This window comes from Mercenaria mercenaria, chromosome 2 (genome assembly GCF_021730395.1).
Source record: "Mercenaria mercenaria strain notata chromosome 2, MADL_Memer_1, whole genome shotgun sequence".
Taxonomy (NCBI): domain Eukaryota; kingdom Metazoa; phylum Mollusca; class Bivalvia; order Venerida; family Veneridae; genus Mercenaria; species Mercenaria mercenaria.
Genome location: NC_069362.1, coordinates 712,794 through 736,959, shown reverse-complemented (window position 1 = coordinate 736,959; position 24,166 = coordinate 712,794). Strand labels below are relative to the sequence as shown.

Here is a 24,166-nt window from a genome sequence, read left to right as displayed (position 1 = left end):
AAACAATTAATCTTATCTTTCCATGACGTATCATGAGAGAAGTTCTATGTCACTTTTGTTAAGAGTTTGGTAGTACATGAATCAGTTTCTGAATGTGGAGAAAGCTCTGAAATGTTACCATGTCGTTGAAAAATCATTACAATATTCCAGAGCAGTTTCCTTCTGGAGGAACAGTGAAACTAAAACTTGCTAAGAGATTTTTGATAGTACTGGCTACATCTGCCCCTGTTGAGAGGTTGTTTTCCATTGCTGAAAAAAAATCAGCCAGGAGGGTGTAGATTGGATGACTCAACCTTTAAAAAACTAATGATGATAAAGTGTAAATCGAACAAATGAAATAATGGACTGCAACAATCTTGATTACGTGCACAGCGTGATCCAGAAACTTTGCTACTTTATATAAGTAAAAGCACAATGTACATAATAACATTTATGTTCTATTTTGCATATATAATTGTAATTTACATGTATACTGTCATGTTTATATGTTTCCTAGTTGAATAAATTCGAGTAATCGAATGTAATCATTTTGTAATCATGATTACTTTACTCAAAGTAATTGAAAGTAATCGATTAAAGACTCCAATGAAAGTAATTGACTGATAATTGATTACACCAAATATGTCCATGTAATCAATTAATAATCGATTACACATGTCAGTAATTGACCACCATGTCTGTTAGCCGTATGGGATTACTCCATTCTTTACATGCACGGACCCACAGCCTGGCAAAGGGGCATTGTGGGTCAATCCCCCCTTTGATTCTTACATTTTACAAAGAAAATAGGTCTTGAAACTCGGTGTGACCCACTCCCCCACCTCCCCACCCTCAATGAAATGGGTGACCCCCCTATTTAATGTTAGTGTCCCTCTAACCAAAATTCCTTGATCTGCACATGATTTACTTATGAAATAGTGTATTCAAACAACTACGTGTATATGCCCACCTGTTATTTTGTGCGACAATTTTCGTCTCCATCTAACATTTCTTGATTGTTTCGCTAGACAATTGGTGACTTCGCACGATTATATTGTGCTGTCTGAGAGCTTGGCATTATACAGAGTCATACAGAGTGTCATGCTGCCAAAACGTATGATATCACGAGAGTATCTTACATTTGTTTCAAAGCTTGTTAAATGTTACTTTAATGTATTCATAAATTGTGTATATTGGCTCATGTTATCAACGCATCTTTTAAAGAATTCGATGTACAAGGTACCAATTCAAAGTAAAAATAACCTTTAAGAAAAACTATGAAATACTAGTCAACATCATGACGCATTAATATGTCCTTTATATTTTGTGGTCATGCATTTTGTGTTTGCTTTATCGCATATATTAAACTTAACTTCAAAGTATATCGAGGAATGCAATTATAATAGTTGGTGTCTCATGTTTTCGTTTAAAAAATGATAACTGTATTATCTTTCAAGAACACCATCAACAATAGAATACGTTGATATGATTATCATTTTTATTTCGTACGACGGCATGCTGTAAGAATTAAGTGAGCGAAATGTTGCACTGTAAATCGTTCATATCATATAAAACCTAAATGTTCGGAGCAACACCGTTGCATTGTTCACATTTTTTTTTTGTTTTTTGTTGTTTTTTTTTATCTATCGTAATCGCACTAATATCCATGCGATGGTTATATTAACTGAAATGTTTTTATTTAATTTTCATTTTTAAAACCTCTTGTAAAAGTCCTGCCCTTTCGGACAATTGATATCAAAATGCACGAAAAAAAAAATCATAATTACGGATAAATTGAATGTGCGGATTAAAAGAAATAAGGTTCATTCTAAAGTTTGAAATCTCAAGGAATTTTAATCGAACTTCAACTTCATACGTTAACTTCGCAAGAGACGTTGAAGGGGAAGGCGAAGGTTGAAATCTCAAACTCTCTATTATGTGTGTTATCACTTCATGCGCATCAGACGAACTTGCGCTGGAGCTTTAAGGTATGGAAATCGTACCCTATTCATATATTCAGGCTGACGGTCACATACAGAAATAAAACAATACTTCAATCTCATATGATAATGGTAAATATGTTGCTATGTTGCCGTGGAAACATGAGCAAGCGCCTCTCCCATCCGACTACACCGTTACGCACAGAGAATACCGAAAGAAGACTCCTAAAGACCCGAATGCTTTTGACATACACTAAGAACATTGAAGAACCAGAAAGACGAGGTATTATTGAAAAGTTTCCGACGAAGGCATTTCCGATTCTCGGTGAGTTCATTATAAACCTCATCACTACGTCAGTAAAGACTCATCGACAACACTAGTGAGGATCGTTTACGATTGCAGGTGCTGACAGTCACGAGATCATACCAGTCTCAACGATTGTTAAAATCAACCCCACCTGCTCCGAACGACATTACATCACATTTAGTACGATTCAAACTAAATAAATTTGCAGTTACCACGGAAAGAGAAAAGACATTTTTGAATATCGTACTTCACTAGAAACACCGAAACGTTATGCCTTTCTCTGTATAAACAATCCAAGTGATGAAAAAAGCATCTGATAACAAATCGTTTCAAAGCAATTCGATTTGGTGCTACGTGCTCTCCATTCATTCTGAGGGCAACAATCAGCAACTATTCTGAACTAAATAGAGAAGTGAAAGCAGCCGGAATCCTATCACGTGATCTATACGTTGACAACGCCTTGCCGAGTTTTAATACGGAAACAGAACTGCTTACGTAGTACCAAGAAGCAAGAAAACTTATAGAAACCGGAAGTGAATCTAACAACGTTCTACTACACGTATTCGTAGATGCAAGCGTTATATCATACGGTGCTGCAGCCTACATCCTGAATCATAAGGAAACACGACTTGTCATGGCAAAAATAAAAAAAAAGAATAGAATCGCACCAGTCAAGAAGCTCACACTTTCCCTAGCTAGAATTAATGGCAGCAGTTATCGGAGCTCGACTCTACGACCATTTACAGATGACAGTTGAAGTAAAGAACGTTACCTCCTGGTCAAACAGTCAGATTGTACTACACTTATTGGAAACAACTTACTCGCTTCGTTAGAAACAGAGTAGAAGATATAAACTGACAACTACACATACATGGAGATACTGCCTGAAATGTTAGCCAGCTGACTCTCTGAAAAGAGGTATCTCGGCATGTAAATTCAGGAGAAGGGATTCAGAACCCTCATGGTTAAATAAACTGAAGAAAATTGGCCAGTCTGGGACGGCAAAATCTCCTCTGAGAAACTTGAAACTACTACAGACGACACCCGATACCAGTGTACAGTGCTTTGCAAACGACGCGGTTACAACAAAAATACTGAGTAACGTAATCCATATCCAGCACTACAGTAAATACCACAGTAATATGTAACAGCGTTGTTACTCACATAAACACCATCGACTGAGAGACCTTACCGGCACCTTACTGCACGTGAAATTGACATTGCACGGTTGAAATGAATGAAAATTGTGAAGTAAGCTACATATCAAATTGGCCTGCAAGATTTAAAGTTCTAAGTTATAACAGGCAGTTATACGGCAATTCCGACTTTTCTTTGATAGCGACAATTTCATACGCTGTGGCGGCATAATTTTTAACCCGCAGATACCGGTAGTTGGGAAATTTCCTTACGTACTACGTGACAAACATAACTTCACAAAGCTATTGATGCAGGCGACACACGAGAGACTACTTCATGTTAGAATCGCATCAGTTCTAACACATTTACGACAACTGTAATGGATGCCAGGAATCGGTCGCTGCGTAAATTCCGAATGATGCACCGGACTCTACACCAGTTCCTTAATACAGGTTGAAGATGTAATCCCATTTCGAATTACAGACGTTGACTTCACTTGTCACCGATACGTTTGTGGACAAGGTGGCAGAAAATCTTAAGCATATTTTTGCTTGTTTACATGCGCTTTTACTCGTGCACTCCACCTAGAAGTAGTCTTTGACATGTCTATAATGTTCAGATATTCGTTACCGGGAATAATGGATTCAGACAACTATACCACGTTTGAGACAACGTCTCAAGAGATCCGTTGTTTATTCAGCTCACGTAATCTAAACGATTCACTGTCGAACAAAGGCACGGAATGGCGATTTATCGCGAGAAAAACTCCATGGTACGGCGGCTGGTGGGAGTGGTTAATAAACATGGCGAAAGAGCATTGGAGAAAGTACTAGGTCGTTCGTACACTTCAAATATTTTTTATTTATTTTCACAGTTTGTGATTTTGAAGACTATTAATATTTTTTGTAGAGACTCATATTTATCTATATCAAAATATGCTTCTTATATATTTAACTAACCATACTTGTATTAAATTAGTGAATGGATTACTTTTGCCAACCCCCAGAATGTCGATGTTTTACGTAGTTATTTTGTACTAACGTCCTCGTTTATGCAACGATACTTAATATAAACAAAAGTAAATAGATATTGATCCTGGGAAACGCTTAATTATTCCTTTCCACAGTATGATCCTGACAGGGATAATCAAATAATACCAAAGGTTATTAAACGGAGTATTGGAACCAACTTGGCCGAACTTTGCAACCTGAGAAATTACAAAATACTGAAAGATAACATTATACCTCTGGTTGAATGAACAAGTAGAAGCTTTTTGACTGCCGCACGGCACAAACAACGATGCTGTGATATTAAAATAGAACAAAAATGTAAGGCACAGGTCGCAGAAAACAACACAATTAAAAACGCTGCAGGCTAAGTTTGATCGAGCCTTTTCAAGGAAGATCGGGCTACCCTCCAGGTCATCTCGACATGGGTTGAGCAGAAAGCAACATGTACACTTGCCGAAATTACGAAATACGATATATATTTATTTTTACGTAGGAGTACTTGCACCTTCAATGTTACACATTAATGCAATTCCATGAAGGGCAGCAAATGCTCATTACATAAAACAACGGGATTTTCCTAAACGGAAAAATAATGAGTGGAACTAAACAGACGTGAATTTAGAGAGAGGATCTGGGGTTGCATATCACCGAATCGACCAAAAGAAAACAAAAGGAAAACTCAGACATCAATATCAAAAGCTAATAAAGCGGGTATATTTGAAAAATCCAGGCCGAAATGGTTGGGCTGAAAATTTAAACAAAACTTTAACACAATAAAAAATGTTGTGGTGAACGATCTGAAGGGATCGAAATATATCAGCTTTGATTTAATGATCGATGAGTCTTTAACGACCGTCATATGGCACAAACAACGCTGCTGTGATGATAAAATGGAAAATAAATTCAAAACCACAGGTCACCTTTCAATACAAAAATGAATATGTTGCAGGCTCTGTTTTGTTGAACCTGATCAAAGATAGTAGTGAAAGTGCAAACTACCTTCCATAACCTCTAGCCATGGGTTTAGCAGAACTAAACATTCATTCATGTTAAAAGTACAAAATACAATTTAGAGACATCAGCAGACTTAATCGTATGGCAGAGTACATAGAACCTACACTGATACTCAGAATCAATTCAAGAAATGCGGCGTTTAGTCCTCAGTTAAAATAATGTGCTTGTACTAAACGAGGAAACAATATGCGAAAGTAAAATAACTGGAATTCCGAAAGGGTATCCGAGGTTTGGGATACCCGCTTTCACTGAATCTCTCGAAATATAAGAGTTGATTAAACAATAGATTATGTTAAAAAGGCGAGGGATTGCAACCAAACCAAAATCGTTCAGCTAAAAAATTAAACAGTGCATTAACACAACATAAATGTCATGCTGAACGATCTGAAGAGATCGAAATATTACGGCTTAAATTAAAAGTTCAGGGAGACAATTAACGGCCTTTACACGTCATAAACAAAGCTGATGTGATTATAAAATAGAAAATAAAAAACAGGTCACACAATACGACAGTATGAAAATGTTGCAGGCTTAGTTAAAGCAAATCTCAAGTCATGGGTTGAGCAGATCTCAAAACCTAACATATTGATAAGAACAGAATACAGTTTAAAGGAATCCGAAGATGAAATACATGAAATATCCAATGATATACAGAGTGTAATTCCTTGAAAAAGCGGAGTATGGTCCCTAGTTAGAATGAAGTGGTTGCCTAATGAGACAGCACTGAGCGGGAATAAATGATTGAATTTAGAGTTGGCATCCGAGGTTGTTCAGCAAACGGCATATCCATAGGGTTGATTAAATAATACACAGGGCTTATAAAGAGGCTGCATTTGAACCATCAAGGCCTGTAGATATCGAAATATAACAGCCTATATTGAATAATTGGAAGACGTTTTCGGACGCTACACGGCACAAGCAACACTGATATGCTAATAAAAAAGAGGAAAAACACTGCTCATCCAAAATGACAAAATGAAATGTTGAAAGCTATTTTTAATTAAGCCTGTTCATAGACGTTCAAGCATTGTCTACACCAAGGGTGGAGCAGAACTCAATATGCATACATGTTAAAAGTAGAAAATACAATTCAGAAACATCCGCCCGATGAATTCTTACGGAGGTGTATATCGAACCTTCAATGAAACACAGACTGCATTTCCAGGAAAGCGGCGTATTGTCGCTAGTTAAAATAAAAGGAGAAAACAAAAATGGGGACTAAATAAACTGGAATTTAAAGAATGGATCTGATGTTTTGGAGCCTGTATATCACAGAAACTGTCAAAGGACAAAATTCAAAAGCAGGCAGTTTATCCATGGGTTTCTTTAGCAATACCAAAGGTTATTATTGCGAGATGATAGAACCATCCAGGCGGAAATTATCAAGCTGTGAAATTAAACATTACTTTTATACAACATAAATGTCATGCTAAACGATCTGTAGATATAGAAATATAACAGACCTGATTGAGTGTAGGGATAGAACTGTTACGACCGCCACAAAGCTGCTGTGATATTAAAATAGAAAAACCCTTGAAAGCAGGTGCTATATTCAAAGGGTGATTGACTAATATCAAAGGGTAACAAAGCGGAGGTATTGCAACCAGGTTCAAGCTGAGAAATTAAACAGTACATTGACATATCTCTTTCTTGCTGAATGATCTGTGGAGATCGAAATATACCAGCCCTGATTTATTGTATGAGAAGACGTGTACGCCCGTAAAACGGCACAAACAATGCTGCTGTGATAACAAAATTAATAACAAAACAATGGAAAAACCACAGTTTGCCCAGCACGACAGAAAAAAATGTTGCTAACTCTGTTTGATTGAGCCTGTTTATAGTGAAAGTGCAGGCTTACTTTCCAGGTCATCTAGCCACTAGTTGAGCAGAACTCAACATTTATACAGTCGAGTCCACTTAATACGAACTCGCTTGATACGAATTTTCGGATTAAACGAACAAAGTCCGAATTCCCCGGCCGAGTCCTTCTATTTTCTTTGTAAAATTATTTCGGTAATAGCGAACTCGCTTCATATGAATAATCGGTAGATACGAACACATTTTGGAAGTCCCAATAAGCTTAAATATTATACTTTTCCATCTTTTGATACGAATTAATTTTAGAAGTTCGGGCCATTATAAAATGTGTTGAAAATAATAATATGGTCAACCTTGTGCCGCGTGGTAATTGGACAAAGGAGTGGTTCACACTTATTCACAAACAATCACTCGGTCCTTTGTGTATCATTTCAATATAAAACAATTTAATCCATTGAGAGGTCAAGATTTAAAGAGGTGTAAATAATTCTAAACACATTATTGACGTTCTAGTGCCGATACAGGTAGGCTGTGTCTTGCAAAATATACAAACTTTTATCCCTCTTAGAATGACTGTATTATAGTACAAGCTTCAATGTTGGCGGTGGATATAATTTGGCACTCTGGACATCGACCGCACATTAAAATTTAAATTAATAGGTTTTACGTGTTTAAGTATGACGTTTGTTGAGTAATTTCAATGTTATCTGGGTAAATTAACTTAATCAGTTTAAAACTATTAACTAATTTCATATATCGGAATCTATTCACCGGTGATACCGGTGATACTGCCCAACTTGCTCGGACAAATTATCTGGTCATACATTCATTAATACGAATTTCGTTTGATACGAACATATTTCTTAGGTCCGGATGAGTTCGTATAAAGCGAGTTTGACTGTATATGATACAATAACAAAACACAGTTTAGAAATATTCATAGGTGTATTCATATTGCTATGTACATGGAAAATTCAAATATACACAGAGTGTATTTCCATGAAAAGCGGCGTAATGTCCCCAGTTAAAATATTTGGTATGACCCAAGCGTGAAAACAATGAACTTGAATTTAGAGAGACCATTCAAGGTTATGTAGTCTGCATTTCACAGACACCGTCGTAAGAGAGCTAGCATCATGTTCAAGCGGTGACTATACATTACCAAAGCCTAATAAAGCGAGACTAAACATTATGATGATAAGGAACAATTAAATTTTACACGATTTATCATCTTTCCTCTAAAAGATCGATTCGCAATTTAACTGCAAATAAGATAACTCTCTGATCAGTAAGTTTCAAGACAAAATGCAATAAAATGCTATAAAATTATATGCTATAATAAAGAACAAAATCACTATTTTTTCGCCCGTATTAGAAAAAAACAACAAGAAAAACGGACGTATTATGGAATAGTGCGTCTGCCATCTAACCGTCCGCCCATACTGATTTCCTCTGAGTCCAACTCGATAATCATTCAAGGTACAGCATTTACAAGTGATATGTAAATAAATGACGATAAGGCAATCTAAATATAGTCGGGGGTCAATGGACAGTGTCATAGATTCAGTTAAATGTCAAATTTGTCATTTATATGTTTTACAGGAACATAACTTGATATTATTTCAAGGCATCGGCTTCGATCTTGGTATAGGTAGCAATAAGAAAACGTGTAGAGTTATGAACCCTGTTGGTCAAAGGTCATGATCAAAGCATTATCATATATATTTGTCATGTTTTGTATTATAAGCATAGCAAAATATAAATTCAAGGTGTTGACTTTAAATGTGAAATATAGATGGGTCTCATGAGGTGATTCGACGATTGCAACGATTCGCATTACATTATTCTCCCTCCCCTACCAAGAAAACGAACTTTTATATATATATTTCATAATTTTATATTTTAGTGCATGAACAAGTTCTATTGGTCAGAGATTAAGTTTACACACTGAGTTTAAATCTATACAATAGGTATTATGTCCTAGGCACAGCTTCTGAACTTTTCAATGTATTGATTTTAAAAGATGGACACACACACACTCCACGGAAAAGGAAAACAAAGATTAGTTTCTTTTGCCTTGGTATTCCATCTCCGATGCTTGCACAATTACCACAACGCCCTGCCAACTTAAGTCACTCTTCCCGCACACTTAACAGAAACAATTTTTTTAAAGAACTCGATACGGTTTACATTGAAAAATGGCCTTTCTTGCAATTTGCTTAAATTAAAACAGCAAAAAGTATCATTCTTTTAAACTATAATCTTAAGAAATATTACAAAATCTTAAAAAAATGCTCCTTTTATACGCCGATATTTAACCCGACTATCCAAACAAAAATATACCTTTATGTGTCATTTTAACGTTACGTGAAACGTTATTCAACCTTGCGTATAGTTTAAAAGAAGTAACGGGTCGCTTTCGAAAAATTATATTATGCAGGTTACATGATAGAGTTCTTAAATATTTTATTTATTACTTTACACACTGTTACTAACGTAGAAACATAACCCTCTTCTTTGATTCCGATAAGAATATATTAAATAAAAAAAAAAGTAATTTATGATGTTGATGACTGCATTATTGCCGTGCCAAACCTGTTTGCGGAGTCGATACGACTGACATGTATTTCAGTGTAAGTATCAATGTAAATTTACTATATATAATATATTTCAGCGATTTAGGTGCCAGAAACATAAATAAGTCATACAATATGTTATTTTAAAACAAACTAATTTACGCGTAGGGAGCAGCTTGATTATATTTCCTTCGGACAAAGATTTGCAGACCCGTTATATTTATTTAAGAATGCTTGAATTTCCGTAAGAAAAAAAATCGCACTTGTTTCATTCAGTTCATAGACATGATTTTCAACGTTTTCTTTTAAGGTTCACCACCGAAGAATGTCAGATGCAGACGCAATGTTTTGGTTACTTATAAAATATAACTGATTTGAAAGAACTATTTTCAAGAAAAACTGCTAACAAACTTCAGTGCTATGACGTTTTACCATCTAGTGGATAACTTACAGTTTTTCCTCTTAGTTAAAAGATAATTTTAATACGTTTTGATAGTGTTACGAATTAACAAGCAGACTTTTATGTGTGAAATGTCTTAAGTTATTTCGATCTTAAATATTTCTGTATAAGTGTTGAGATCGTCCACGTTAGCTCTCTTATTAAAGTACAACATTCTAAATTACTGGTCACAGTTTTGATTGCTTGATTTGTACTGTTCGATAAATGAATTGTCAAGAGTTTGAAATAATTTTACTCTTTAGAGCATTTTTCTTACAGAGCAAATCGAAATTTCTTTAAGATAAATAAAATTTTAAAGCCTGAAGAAAAGATATAGCTTGTTAAAAAGTTTAGAGAACGCTTATATGAGGTCAGATCTTCGCAAAATACGCGACATCCGCAAACAGTAAACTTTACAAAATTTGTTATATGATAAAGGATATTCATTGATCTACATGACCATGTAAAAATTAAAGGTTTAGCTGTTGTGGATATCGTTAATTTGTTTATTATATACCAAATGTCACTGTTGTTCTTGCGTTATATAGCTTTTCCCACACAAATAAAGTAATCAGTGACGTCACAACGGGTAATGTTCTTTTCACCACGGTATTCAATATATGACTGTAGATGTACTAGCCATACTTGTTGAAATATTGAATTTTAGTTTTGCCATTTTTAGGCCAATTTATATAGGGAAGCGTACCAAGCCCTTTCATTTCATTCTCCTAGATTTAGAACTTTAGGGAGTATGTTTATTATAAACCAATATTTTATTGTAGTTTTATTGTATTTATTAATTTTGATTTAATTTCTTAATTCATCTGGATAAGAGTATCAATGGCAAGGTACCGTACAACACAATTATTAACTCCCTGAGGCCGTAACATACCTGCTGCGACGAGATAAGAATTACCACCTGACGTCGAAGAACATTTATATCATCTTATCGTAATCACACTCGCATGCAGTCAATTGAAAACATGCAGGGAAACATTAATAATTGGGTGTAAATTAAGATAAACCTACAAGCTCTTTATATTTGAACAAATACTTGTACAGAAGAATGAACAGACTCAATCAAACCGAGTCTTCTATTATTATTCTTGGTTGCATTCTTTGCTTCCAAAGGATCTTTTAACAGATTTTATTGTATATTCTATTTCGTCTTACGGCCTTCGTGATATATTCTTACGCATAAGAACTCAAAAACACGTGTTACTCTGTGATTAACAAAGCTTCCGAACTTCTTTTTTATTTCTTTATTAATAAGTTAGTGACGCAATCAGCATGATCTCGGTGCTGCGACTATACACGTCCATAGCCGTCCTGGTGAGTTCTGAGTACGCGCGTATAGTCGCTACAGGGGTAAAAAATATAATGCCTATAGTCGCATTTCGGCCCCAGTGAGTTAAGGTATTTTTAAGTGCAGACAAACAATATTTCAATAAAACGTCAAACAGAACGCGCATAGATTTTTCTTAAATACAAAAACGATTTTTTTATAAGATATTATCAAAGAATATTTCCCTTTTTTCCTTTTAACGTCTTTATGTATCTTTTGAGCCACCATCTTAGCAGCACAAAAATAGTATAGATCGCAAAAAGCTATTCAACAAACCATGTATTGTTAATGTCTCAACAGACATGAATCTAATTTTGAAGTGAATGGAATGCATATACTTATTTTCCCCTGTATTCTTCACATCTTTGTTTCTGCACACCATTGTACATTGATATGAACAGCCGTGAGATAAATACCGAAAATTAAAGATACCTCGTCGTTTACTGAAGATTGACAATCACGGTGTCTTTTTGCATGGCAAGCAACTGAAAAAAAGTGACTTCTAATGGCTGCTTTAGTGAAAGTGAATATGTTGATATATTCAGAAGAGGCAATATCTGTTCCAGCTGAAAATATGTACTCAAATAAAAAGATACAACTTGTTATTGGTGAAGATGATAATGAAATGAGCAAAGGTCATATAATGTCTAAATAAAGATACTAAGTCGCTTATGTCGGCAGTTTCTGTTCAATGGAGCAGCAAGTTTGATTTGAAATGTAATTGTTATTAGCTATTAAAAGCTTCTCTCTGTAACCTTATATGTTTACCATGCACTAGGATCGCAAAGATGATACTATGAACATAAACGTCATGAATACGTTTGGAAGTCCTATAAAGGTTTAAATGAACTGGAAATAAGTCAAACATCCGTCCTCATTAAGCAATATTAGTTTGAATTTGGAAAGTAATACACATATTTGTCTGATTAAATCTGCTTATGGAATCAGGATATTGCTTGATTTACGCCATTAATTCAACCTGTTTTAGAAGAGCCAATATTGTGAGCAAACAAAATCGATTAATTTAAAATGCAACAAAGATACAAAGTGTATATCCTACTCTGATGTGAAACAAATAAGGAAAATGGATTATACACTATTTTATTATCGTACAAAAGCAGAAAATGGAATTACATAAAGTTGCTAATTTAGATAAACGAGCATACGAACATATAGTTATAATGTGTATGTAAAATTGCGTTTACTTGAATATTGACTGAGTTTATGGGAATGAAGAAGCAATATGACTGACCCCAATGCAGTATTAGCGCTCGTCATAATTGACTGAAATATGAGACATATATTAAGTACAGTATAATTAATTTAGAAAAACTTATCATTTGCATTTACTTGTAATGCCGTTATTGCTCTTTTGAAATACTTGTGTTGTGCAGCTTATTTCAAAATATGCATTTCTTTGGGATCTAAGTGTGCAAATTTGTCGAAAGTTTGATTTTTAATAGACTTTTGAAGGCTTTTGGTGCCGGTCTTTGTTCCAAATACGAAATCAAGTGTTAATACTACCTTAACAACAATTCGCGCAACTTGGGTGACAAATTACATCTCGGTATTCTGTTTCTTTATCCAATCGTCGATAGCATCAATTCCGAAATATGCAGTAGTGCAAAATAAACAAACGTTTCAATTTACGATTAGAGGTTTTATATTTTCACAATATCTATATATATATGCACATTCTAGACAAAAAAAAAAACCCACCGAAATCGTAAATGCATCGCTGTTTTATTTTTTGTCTTATGTAACTATAGCTTCATTTGCACACATGCCTTATTTTATAAATAAACAGAAAACAATACACAAACGCCGTTCATCCTTTATAATATATGTACGTCATGCGCTCAAATAGTCTTACGGTGTCAGCCATACATTGGCTTTATAAATGTGATATATTTTTTATCATACCTGTTTATTTATTTACATATAAAGAAGTATGTGCATAACTATCTGTAAATATGGTTCCTGTAATAATATAAATTATTGACTTTGTTGACTGTTGACTCTGGTTTTAATTCACAATCGTTTAATTTGAAATCAACAGTTACATTCCCGACCTATATAAGGAAAGTGAGTTCCTAAAGAAACATATTTTAAATGCTTCAGATGGTCTTGGAAGTCAAGTGCATCTGTTAACAATTTGTTTTACTGTGGGCTTTCTGACTGAAAGGACAGTTATACCGAGATACGGAATGTCACAATACACTGGACCAGGATTGGAAGCACTAGTTTTACCATTTAGCAACACGTGCACGACTACAATGAACCAAACAGTTCTGGAAGTATTTAGTAAGAACATATTTAAAATAGTTAAAGAAAGTTTGTGGTCGGCGCAATACGTGCCAAACGGTTAAGGAAGTAGTTTGCACCATCTGGCTACGGTTAATGTTGGACGCGCTTTATCGTGTTTTCATATTTTTTCATTCATTTTTCTTTGTGTAGTTTTTTTTCTGTAATTGTATATTTACTATTTTCACTGTATATACATATACTTCCACATAATGACAAAATATTTACCTCTAAATCAAACATACACCACAAACATTCTGTCTACAAACATAACTAAATCTGCATTGGTTTGCATCGAGCTTTATTACATATACGCAGGTATATATAATGAATACATATACCGAAAGTATTTTAATGCTTATGCTTGTTTCTGAAATATCTTCAGGGCAAGTATCTGCTTGGTTTCTTCATTCAAATCGCCCTTCACTGTCTAAAAAATTCATATAGCATGTATCCATTTGCTTCTGCCCTCCTAACATCACAGCCAACCAAGTTTTCATCGGGTTTATCCAGCAAGACACCTAATATGTAGCTTGATCCAAATTCCAAATTACAGATTCTAAAACCATAGTCTTTATTTCACCCTTACAGTATGTCTTGTCAATTCTTATTTTTGCCACAGGAACTTATCTGGTACGCCCGTTTATTGCTATCATCATACAGTTTCTCTCTAATATTTTATCATCTTCGACAAACTTTTGTTCTGACAACTGCTTACTCGCACTCTGTATCTTTAAATAGGTTTACTTCCTGGTCTCCGATATAACACTTCTTCCAGTTCAACTTCCCATCAACTTCTAAGGATTTAAAGGTGCAACTTCTAGTAACTACTGTAACTCAGTTCCCATTAGCAAGCTTGAACCTTCCGTTTTCTTTGAAACATTCGAACGAGCTTTCCGGAGTATGTTAATGCACATGTCCGGTATTTTCTTATCATGTGGTTTACCTACTTGTTTATTTTCTTTCTGTGCTGTACGTCGATTCTGTGGTGACGGATCATGCCTATCGTAGTAACCTCCTACATCTTACCCTGTGTTCATCATCGCAGCTGTACCATATCGCTTCCTGTTTTGTTCACGGCAGACTTTTGCGATGTGGCCTTCTTATTGCAAATGATACAAGTGGTTTTATTGAGCACCGATTTTTCGTAGGATAGCGGAATGTTTATTTTGAAGATTCCTAGGCCAAGTTTAAATCTGGGTCATGAAGGGTCAAGAACTAGGTCACCACTCAAATCAAAGGAAAAGCTTTTTTACACTGTACAGGCCACATTTATAATCTTATCTTCATGAAACATGGTCAGAATTTTTATCTTGATGTGTCCAAGGCTAAGTTTAACAAGTGAGCGATATATGGCCATCATGGCCCTCTTGTCTGTATCTTTTATGTATACCTTTTATTACTGTATATACATATTACTTCAATATGGTGATGTGATAATTACACATTAAGGAAACATACGATTCATTTTGTGTACAAACATAACTAAGTATTACAATACGTATGCTCGGCCCGCAGAAGCTTTCAACAAGTGCCATTTAAAACCAAACTTCAGTCTCCAATGATCAGATAATAATATGTTTCTGAAATAATTCACAACCAAACTTCACCAAATCAATGTATACACTTCTAAATCTCAAAGAAACCGACACCACAACAAATCGTTCAACGACCAACCAAATTATAAACATTAAATTATCACCAGTCGTTTAATATAGCGACATGTAAATACAGAATCACTTTTTTTCACTGCTGCCATTGTATTAACAACACATAGTTGAGCGGCGTTTTGTTAAAATAATAAGAGTTATTCTATCAGATATAACGGAAAACTTATTTTAAGAAATTCAAACGGAAGCAACAATGTTCGAAAAAACCGCATCAATGTAAAATGCAAATCTGTTCAGAAGTGTCCGTAGAGATGCATATAAATGAATGTATTCCCCCAAGATGGTCCACCGCTTTAAAACGTTCACACTGATGAGCCATTTACGGCCAACCAAGTTTGTGATTATTTTACTAAAATTTATGAAAATCCTAGCGAGCGTGTGAAATTATTTTATAATTTTACGATATATAACTCGAAAATCTGTTAAAATATCAATGTCTTATTTTTTATTGTAGGTTTGTACAAAACAGAAGATATACAAGTTATAAAAGCTAACTACCAAACCTTCTACGTAGATTTACAACGAACTCTACCTAAGTATATAACAGATGTTATCGAACATTTTCATTCTAATCCATCACTTTGGTGGGCTGGCCAGATTGCTACTTATATCCTCCGACCAAACAAACGCTTACAACATCTTATTGCAAAGAAAAAGAGAGAATTGAGATTTCAGAATGTATCTGTCGGGTAAGTTCACACAAAACTGAAGAAACTTGTTCACATTATTTTGGTTTATGTCAATTAAGATTTCATTTCAAGGCAACCTATTCCTATAAAGAATAGACGTTGTTGTTCAAAAGAAATTTGTTTAATTTGTATGGTTTGGTTTAACTTGTATGGCGTCTTTCAGGACTCTGGCCTAAAGAACAAGAAATAATTGAGCTTCTCCGGGTATTGTTTCAGTCCCGGCTGAGCTCCTTTGTTGAATCACAAAAGGTTGATACTTTTTACATGAAATAATTCTGCATTCGAAGACCTTTGTTTGTTTGTTTTGGTTTTAACGCCGTTTCTCAACAGTATTTCAGTCATGTAACGGCAGACAGTTTACCTAACCAGTGTTCCTGGATTCTGTACCGGTACAAACCTGTTCTCCGCAAGTAACTGCCAACTTCTCCACATAAATTGTCAGAGGTGGAGGACGAGTTATTTCAGACATAATGTCTTTTATCAAATCGTCACAGAGAACATACGCCCGGTTATATAATCACTTCAAACAGAAAATGTTATAGGAATGTAAAGGCGAGTATTACAGAATCTTCTGTCATTATCTATATCTTACGCACTCTTCTTGAAATTCCATTGAAATTATTTTAGACTCCATGTTCGAAGAACGGACAAAATTTCGGAAGCTCTATACCACAATTTAACAGAATACATGAAGTTTGCTGAAAAATGGTACATTGCATACGAAAAAAGAGCCGGAAAAACTGGTATACGACGAAAAATCTATTTGGCTACAGATGATCCTAGTGTTGTTACAGAGGCTAGACGAGAGTAAATATACATACACACATTCTAAACAATGTTCACACAAATTATATATATATAGGCCGTTCCATGATAAAACCTTTATTAATGAATGAAATATCAATGTTGCGTAATAAGTAATTTCAAATACTGTAAAGTTATTGTTTTTCTTGCATCTTGTAATACTACTGTTATGTAAGGCAAATCAAATTCTACAATATTTTACAAATAAATGTTATTTGTTTTTATTGCAACGGGTATTCCAAATCACCAATGCATCGTGAAAATATAGAGGAATGTAGAAGAAAGACACTGAGAAAAATATACGGTTTAAGAATTTTTCAATAAGAGCATTTTAAACTGTTCTTAAATATTCAAACGTATGACTTTTAGTAAGTGATATGCTAAATTGGTTGCATTAATGACTTAAAAAGCACACACTATGTCCCGCGAAATCATACTGCTTTCATGGCGTTATTAAATCGTTGTGATATTCTGGCACTCTTGTTTATATTTATATATGTTATGAAACAATCAACAACTGTAGGTTTTTGTATATGCACACTTTAATCCGAGTCCTCTGGTAAAACAAATTGTATATATAATACAATATTGATTTTACATTATTGACAGATATCAGTTCATTATGTTATATTGCAGAAGAGAAAATATGTTGCCTTCCAGTAGGGAATTTAGCATTGCATGTGAATCTTTCATTCACTTGTTTCTCATCTCTTTGTGACACTGACATGTCTTGTTTGTAATTTGTTGTTCTGGTATTACATATCCACAACTCCATTCAAATAGTTCTTTATTGTAATCATAAGGACCTATAATGTACCATTCTTGTGCTTTTTTCATCGCTGGATATTCGTTCAAGTTCAGATTTAAAAATGTTTCTATTGTTTCGTATCTTCATATATGATTTTTATTATTCCTATATGATATGGATTTGTTATTGAAGCTAAGGCACAAGTCAATTTTGTTGTAATCCTAGACTTAATACGTCTGTTAACATTCTTTATATACGTACTAAAATAATTTATTCAGTTATGTGGTAAAGTGGTATACAAGGTAGAAAAATCGTATGTACTGACTGTAGATACCTTGTAATTATTAATTTTAAACTTATCAAGGACTTCGCCAGATTTTTTTATCGACCATTTAGTAAGTGTTTACCAGAGTTTTCGTATACTTTATTGCAGTGTCTTTTCATGTATGTGGGCTTTAACAGCAGTTGTACATAATGTTATTTGTTTTTAATATTTGTAATGGTACAAGAGCTTTAATTAGCGATGAAGCGAGCTTTATTTGGTTGTTAACGCAATTTAGGAACCCAGTACATGGTTGGAAGTTTACTTTGTTGATCTTCGATACGGACTTTCAAATTAGAAAATTCAGTGATGTGATCAGTGACAAAATTATTTTCAGCAAAAAGACTCCATGCATAAGCTTTAGTGCCATTTAGTTCGTTTTTAAAGCATTAATATTATGTAGGCGTCAAATGATGATAATATTATTGGCCGCATTGTCTGCTGGAACTAAGTCAAAATGAAATTCTTGGATTTCCTTTTTTTAAATGTCTTAAAGTAAACTTTGGTTTTGTTGGAAGTAGGTTTTGATTCATTTGTTTGATAAAAGTTTATCTGAGAATCAAAGATTTTGAAAATATTTCGTTTCCAAGGCGCTAATGTATTGGAATCAGCAACATCAAGACGACACCATTTAACACTAAAAGTTTCGATTGATTACGCAATCTGACCACAACAAGCATCAAAATCAATAGTTGAAGGAATTCTATATGTAGGTCCTTTAAAGAATAAATTACGAATACGCTTGTCTTTAATAATATAAAAATAACCAGTTTTGACATTCGCAGTAAGAAGGGGTATTTGTTTGAACATCTAGGTCGGAAACAATTTTATTGTAATTGAGTACAACATTTCTTGTTTGATTGAGTGTCAATATGTGAGCGAAGGACGTGCTGTGTGTTACTTTTAATAAGGTAATATTATGAAACATTGTTTTAAGGATCTAAATAACTTCCTCGTCTAGCTTTTTAAAGTGACTAACCCACACATCGTGGTGTGAGAATTTATCAAATCAAACGTTTAACTATATTGACATTTAAGTGTCATATTCCATGTTCTAACAATGTTTTTTCCATCGAATTCTATCAAAAATCGTTGTTTTTGTGATAAATGAAAGATAAAAACATTCGTCTACCATTTCTGACAAGGGTTTTCCGGTTTATAATAAAACATAAACGGAATCCCCTACCTTCAGCGAGCACCTTGCAAACATCAGGTGACAGTGAGAACATGATAATCAATAGAGCGTACAGGTATAGGTATCGCGTAGTGTAATGGCGTTTTGAAAATGTAACCAGATAAAACAAATTTATCAAATGAAGTCAGCACACTATTGTCCTTAGCATGCGCGGATCCAGCCAATATCTTCAGAGGATGTCCGACCGAACTCTCACTATGACAAAAATGAGTTCTGATACACTACATAATTTGATGTGACTTGTGCGGATACTAGCCGGTTACAAGTGCAGGGTTGCCGATAAGTTTTTGTTGAACATGCTGAAATAGAAAAGTAGCCGAACAGCTAGAGGGTCCCGGGGCATGCCTGCTTCATTTAATGCATTTTGAGGCATTTTAGAAGCATTTAAGAACACATTTTCTGCTCGTCCAAAGCCCTGAAAATTTCACTTCCAGTTCCAGACTCAGAGATACTTAAAAACTGAAACAATAAATTTACAACAATCCAAGAAGTAACAATAACACAAACATTTTTGCAACTAATTGATAAAAGCGCATGCCTTAAATTAGGCATGAATCACGAATAAATAAATCGTCAAGTGTATTGTAAACCTTTCCAAGAATTGATCTAATGGCATGTAAATATTGTGATGTCATGATGAACGCTCCACAGTGGCGATATTAAGGTATTAGGTCACTAATAGTAATGTTTACAAAATGGCATTTGCTTGGTATATTCTGAAAGGTAACCGTGTTTTGCACTATTTTGCCAATTTTAAACAATTTTTACCGTGCCGTTTTTTTTATAAATTTTGAATAACTTATGGTATCTCCTCAAGTTCAAGTAGAGACAAATTTCAAAGTGATAGCCGCTATCCAAAACGTTTGCAGAGAACTCATTTTACCATTAATTTCAATAGAAGAAACATCAAACTATTGGTAAACAATTATAAAACACAAAATAAAAATGTCAATGTCATTTTTTCTATGGTGCCTCAAGTAAACAGATTTAATGAGACAGAATTCATACTTCAACATTGAAAAAATAAGGTCGAATGATGTGTTTCTGTTTAGGATTTTGCTTACTCCATTTAAAAATAACCTTAGAGAAGATGTAAAACCTACCTAAATTTCTTCCACAATATATAATCTAAGAGTGAAAGCAAAATAGAGAACTTTCACCGCATGTAACTCAATATTTTCAAAGATGTGTAACTCTACCCTTTCTGTTTAAGTAGTAAATTCACTTTGAACACCAAGAAATCGCTTATAAGATTCATATTTTTCCATTTTTGTACAAAAAATCAATAATAAGTCTTGAAAGAAGTAAAAACTTAATAGTAAAAAAGGAAAATAAGGGAAAAAAGGTCCCAGTAGGGCTTGAACCTACGCACCCCTAAGAACTGCAGTAAAAGTAGGTTTATGATAGGAATTGAATACTCTTCAAAAAGGAGGTTCTCTATTAGTGATCTAATACCTTAAGTGATATTGTCTATGTGATAAATGTGGAGACAAGCATATTTAAAGAAATGAGTTGAGATTACAGTTTTTTTTCATGCAACATCAAAACTGGATCTGTAGTATGATTTGGAAGGGAACTGATGTAAAATTAGTCCATCAATATGTAAAGTGCTTAATTTTGATATCAGAAAGAAAGATACATTCAGTGAAACTTTAATTTAAAAATATATTAACTTTTAATAGTAGATGCTGATTCTAATAGAACTTCTTGTTTTAATATCTTACCCAGTATTTGATAAATGTTATTTTACGATATACCAAAAGGGAAAAACGTCCCAATTCTCCATATAAAGCTATTAAATTTGTCGATTCTTTAACTCCTAAAACTCGTCGTATAAACTTTGTATAAATTAGTTCGATATCGGTGGCTTCGTGATTGGCCCATATTTCAGAACTGAAATTAAGTATTAATCCCAGAAGTGAATCGAATAATTTACATTTCTGAAAAATCGGCAATTGTATATTATTCAATATTGAAAAAAAATTATGTAAAGCAAAGGAAGCGTGCTGCGCAAATCTTTTTTGACTTCCATATTAATTACCGTTTTTGAAAAGCGTGAGTCTAAGATTTTAAACGTCTCAACAAAATCTATTTTACAAATATAAATGTAAAAATCGTATTGAGTGTGATGTCGACCCTTTTCGAAAATCATTTTGTTTTTGAAGTATTAATTTTCAATTCCCAGCGTGTGCAATAGTTTTCTAAGTCATTAAGCCTTGACTTGATCGTCTGCAAATAATATTAAGAACAATTTTAGTTCATTAATTGTAAATATATTGTCAAGATTCGTGTTAATATTATCAATAATATCGTTCGCAAAAAAAAACATTAAGAGCAGAGGGGAACTCGGGTCCCCTTGTTTTAAGCCTAATCGTGAATCAAACATTTCTGAATAAGTGGAATTACATCTTACACAAGCTTTCACTGAAAATACATTGACCGGACAGCTTTGACGAATTGACGAATTGACTACTTACATCTTCCATTAATAATTTTGCCACAAAAAAAAAAAAAGATCGATCTATCTTGTCGAAGCACTTTTCGTAGTCGCTAAAATACAGTAAAGTTTATCCCCGCTGTCTAAAACCTTAACAACTATTGTGTGGAACAGAAAAATACAGTCTACCACTGACTTTCCTTTCTGAAATCCAAATTGACTTTTAAAGATTTTTTAGTTCCCTCTTTTTAAACACTGGTGCGATGATGCCTCTACCCCATGACTTTGAATGTTCACCTTTTGTAAATAATCTATTATAAAGATTTAATAAAAATTGTAATAGAATGTCATACGATGCTTTAAAGCAATTCAGCTATGAGGTTATCGGGGCCGGCAGATTTATTGTTATTTTGTGAGAATACTGCATTGCGGAGGTCTGATTCCGTAATTTCACCGTCTAATTCATGATCGATTAATATATTTTGCTCTAAGACAGGTTCAACTTTTCCGTCTTTCTGGATATCTTTGCCAAATAATGCTTAAAATTTTCAAATAGACCATCTACTGTATGTGTTTTAGACTGAATTTGATTTATTTGCACTTTTAACTTATATCGCATGTACAAGTAGCTGCGCGGACAAATCGTTTACCTGTCAATCTCGATGTTGATTGATCGAGTACTTCATCGGACCTTATTTATTTTTCAAATTTTATCTACAGCGCCGTCAAGCCATCTATTGATATCCAGCGTATATCTTCGTTTTATCCGCTCTATTATTAGAAGCAAAATAAACGCGCGCACAGTGAATGGTTTGCTGCCCACGTGATGAAAGTGTCATAAATACAATCGCGTCTTATTCTATATTTATATCAATGTTTTCAGTTAACAGATGTTATGATATTTAACTACAAAACTGCTCTTGCAAACTTATATATAACCAAGAAACTGCATTAAACTATCATAAGTAGTCAGAGCGGTGGTAAAGGTAAAGAAGAAAATAATCAAATTACCCAGTCCTTATTGAATTAAAGAACTCTACATGTTCCGTCATACACAACCAGAAAGGAAAGTGTCCAACTGTCGAAGGAGGATTACTGTACATGGGGTGTGTCTAAGAACCATTTTTTTAAAGATTAAATACTTATACTTAAAACAAATACAGCTGAAAACTTGCCATTGCAGTTTTGTTAGTCGCATTTCAATGCGATTCACAGTGCAAATCTAGTTTTAATATACCTTTCCGCAGAATTTTTTCTGTTCAAATATCCCTGGCGTGATGTATTGTGATATGCAGAAATAACGTCTGTCTAAATATGATGAGAAAAGGCTCAATATGACAGTCCTTAAATAGCATCATAAAATCAAATCTGTGGTTATTGGTACACATTGTTTTTCCATACGCAAGTGAAATGAAAGGACTGCTTTAAAGTAAAGAAGTACGTCTAGAATAGGTATGCTTAGCAATCAAGACAGGGCAAAGTTGGCAAATCAACTCTTGATTGCACTGTTTAACAACTCTTGGAAGCAGAAACGTAAAGAAGTTCAAAAACGACAACCAGTTCAGGGTGCATAGCAAGTCTTAAGAGTGTTTAGTTTTAGGACATTAAATAAAGCAGCGAACATTCTAGTTCCCTCCTTTGTAAAGAGGGCTATATTGTAAATTGATTTCAAAATTGTAATAGCCATACACCTTAATGTATATACTATAACGATAGCAACGGTGTTCGATTACAGTTTCTCTAAAAATCTTAATTATAAATCTTTATATTCAGCCTGTATTCCGTACTGATTTTACACCTGAAAACGGCGACCTGAGGCTTTCAACTATTTCTATGTATCCGTAATTAGAACATGACTCAGATAGCGCGATGTATTATGAATTGCAGCTCTGTCTGTCTGCGTTTCTTGAGAAAGGCTCAACATAAAATTTCATTCATAACATATATGTATGTATATGCAACTAGTAACATAGTTTTATCAAAAAAGTACGCGAGAAAATATTTTCAAAAAGGGCAAATTGAGTACCTGAAGATGCCTTGTAATTATTAATCTTAATTTATCATTGATTTTGCCAGAAGTTTTAACTAACTAGAATAAGTGTCAGATAAAGATTGAATATTTATCCTTGTTTTTACGAGGTTTACCAGAGATTTCGCTTTCACTACATTATTTTCTCATGTGGGCGTTTACTGTCTCATGACACGAAATACCTTTGAAAAATTATGCACAGGACAACCATTGCACCAAATGTACATGGCAGAACTTCTGTTGCGAAACTTAATTCTGACATTAATTGAAATACGTTCTACATAAGTTGTGGTCTTACGTGAAACGCAGTTATATTATCCATTCTGTTTTCCAAACAAGGCAATATTGAAAAAAATCGTTTTCACGAAAATACGTTGTCGAAACAAGTAATTACCATTTT

General features: G+C 34.1%; 1 protein-coding gene across 1 annotated transcript in view; it reads left to right on the top strand.

Annotated features, from left to right (window-relative positions):
• LOC123563024 (alpha-(1,6)-fucosyltransferase-like) overlaps nt 1-24,166 on the top strand; it is an 81,289-nt gene that overhangs the window by 30,346 nt on the left and 26,777 nt on the right. Inside the window, exons 5-7 of the mRNA XM_045355583.1 lie at nt 13,690-13,872; nt 15,997-16,231; nt 16,859-17,038. Coding sequence (XP_045211518.1) covers nt 13,690-13,872; nt 15,997-16,231; nt 16,859-17,038 — 598 coding nt within the window. The remainder of the gene's footprint in view (nt 1-13,689; nt 13,873-15,996; nt 16,232-16,858; nt 17,039-24,166) is intronic.